A 2,427-nucleotide genomic window follows, 5' to 3' on the forward strand; every position below is an offset into this window, starting at 1 on the left:
TTCTTTTTATAATAATTGTGTTTTTTACATCTTCCCCTAAACTTTCGATGCTTATAAAAAACTTACCCAGGTAAATGGGAAGAAACAGGTACTCTGACATGGTACAGTAAAAAAAAAAAAAACAACAAAAAAGGAATAATAATAATAATGACATAATTAAAACGCTTGATCTAACCGTTTACAAAATTCTTTCGACAGCCGTACCTCAAGGGCACTTAAGGGTCCAAGCATTTGTCAAACAGGGGTTAACAACGCAGGCATCTCCGAGTGATGCTCTTCCCATCATAAGTCATGCATGCACTGGAAGAAAATGAAGCCATCGAAAAGATTCATGCCGTGAACAGCAGCGGCGTGCACACTCTGAAAATCCCTGCCAAGTCCACCACAGCCCGGTTTTCCTCGGCCTCATATAGGGACCTGGCTAGCACCGTGAGTTACACAGTCACAGCTGGGTACATCTTCTGTTCATTGTTAGTGTGGGAGAAGGGCGCCTGGATCTGCCTGTAGCCCGGCTGCAGGCCATCCATGAACGGGGGCACGGGAGTCATCGGCACCGGGTCGTGCTGCACCGCGTACCCCACGTACGGGGGGTGCAGGTACTGCCCTTGGTGGGGCACAATTTGGGTGGCCTGCTGACAGTTTAGCACAGAGAAATTCGTGGGCATGTTGACATACACGTTGTTCATGGTCCCCTCGGGCAAGCAACAGTTGGTCTGTGACCTTGTTGGGGGCGCCCGGGCCCCTGAGTTGGCGCTGGAGCTGGAGCTGGCGGCTGTGCTGGACTGACGGGAGGATGACCCTCGGGACGTGCTGGCGCTGGGGATCATGGGGATGGTCTCCAGCAGGCGGTTCCCTCCCGGGGCCCGGCTCTGCTGGGGCTCCTGCTTAGGCCGGAGGCATCTGCAGCAACAGGCCGCCACCAGTGACCCCAAGATGATGAAGGCGACAAACACAGACCCAACGATGAGGAAGGGCACGTAGATGGGCACTGGAGGATAAAAACACAACGTTATGACTTACTGTAAAGATGGAGTAAAAATCAGTGACCGGCAGAGGGGATGCATAATGAGCAGCGCTGATGCTGGACCGGAAGGACTCAGGCGGGCCGGTGTGTGCGCTTGTTAGCAGCCCATATGCACCGACCTTTATCGAGTGGAGTGCTCCGGGAGAGGCAGTAGAGCCTGTAGGCATGGCGGGCCAGCCGCCCCTCCCCCACACCACTCTGCAGCTGGACTCACCAACTTCAACACTGATTGATGCAAATACCCAACTCAGCAAAAATATGTGTCATGTTTTAAGACGCTTCTAAAATTCCCATAATAACTGAACGGCCCAAACTTAAGTCTGCCTTAGACAGTTCTAGGATCCACTTGGAAATGAATTTAAATTCGAAAGGCTTTTTCCTTCCCAGAAAGTTACATACTTTGCGAACTCCTTTTACCATTATTTAGCAAATTCTTCTTTCATAGGCAAATAAATCAAAAGCTAAGGTCAGACTCTTAGCTTTTGGCTAAGCTAAAAGGCATGACCCTTTCCAGAAAGAGTCTGTAAAGGACAGAGGTCAAAGAATGGTGAGTCCACACGTGCTTGCCTCATCGAGGCGGGTCCTTGGCTGGCAGGCCTAGCATGGAGCACAGGATGGTGGAAAGGGGAGGTGACTTGTGTGTGGGGAAGTTACTCCAGACACGGGACAGCATGGGACAAGGTACCAAGAAGACACTTGTCCCAGGAAGGAGAGCTGCCCAGCAAGGCACCCGGCAGGCCCAGCGGGGCTGGGGTGGGACAGCCACCTGCAGTTGCAACGCTGGATGCCGTATGAGGAACTACAGGGAAAGCCTGCAGAGCAGAAGCACGGACACCATGTTCGACAAGTGAGGGTGACTCTGAAAATTAAACTGTAAAAGACAATAATGTCACTAAAATGGGTAGCAAGCTCCGTTTTTACATTATCTCACTTTTAAAAATCTGTGGGGACAGCAGCATGGGGCTTCCAGAAGCCGGACACACTGGCTGGTGGGGGCAGAGAATCGGGAGGGGCCTGTACAACGCCCCAAGCCGCTTCTGTGGAATTCCACCCAAGGTTACCAAGAACCTTCGGTTTCTGATGTGTTCCTGCCATGTCCTCGGCTGTTTGACGGAAAACACATGAGGACAGGGACAAGGTCAGCCTGGTCTCAGCAGAGCACAGCACAGGTACAGTGACATGGGCCGACCTCTGAGGTCACCACGTGAAAGATCTGCCCTTGACCGTTTGCTGGAAGAGCCGCCTTTCAGATTACGCTCCTTTTGACGGCCCTGGTCCTCTTGGAGTTGGGGTTTTTAGAATATAGGAGCAGATGGAGCCATGGAGAAATAGTGCCTTAGAAGCAAAATGAATTTTCTAAGTATTTAACCAAAGTTGACCTTTGCAGATTTCCTTAACCTTCA

The 2,427-nt window shown here is 51.2% G+C and overlaps 2 protein-coding genes across 2 annotated transcripts in view; both read right to left on the reverse strand.

The window, feature by feature from the left end:
* LOC105302443 (protein shisa-2 homolog) overlaps positions 1 to 2,427 on the reverse strand; it is a 33,062-nt gene that overhangs the window by 9,865 nt on the left and 20,770 nt on the right. Inside the window, exon 5 of the mRNA XM_011375486.2 lies at positions 901 to 988. Coding sequence (XP_011373788.2) covers positions 901 to 988 — 88 coding nt within the window. The remainder of the gene's footprint in view (positions 1 to 900; positions 989 to 2,427) is intronic.
* LOC111729624 (protein shisa-2 homolog) overlaps positions 8 to 2,427 on the reverse strand; it is a 15,959-nt gene continuing 13,539 nt past the window's right edge. The window contains exon 2 of the mRNA XM_023520616.1: positions 8 to 988. Coding sequence (XP_023376384.1) covers positions 435 to 827 — 393 coding nt within the window. The 5' untranslated portion in view covers positions 828 to 988 and the 3' untranslated portion in view covers positions 8 to 434. The remainder of the gene's footprint in view (positions 989 to 2,427) is intronic.

The sequence above is a fragment of the Pteropus vampyrus genome, unplaced genomic scaffold (assembly GCF_000151845.1).
Source record: "Pteropus vampyrus isolate Shadow unplaced genomic scaffold, Pvam_2.0 Scaffold272, whole genome shotgun sequence".
Classification (NCBI taxonomy): domain Eukaryota; kingdom Metazoa; phylum Chordata; class Mammalia; order Chiroptera; family Pteropodidae; genus Pteropus; species Pteropus vampyrus.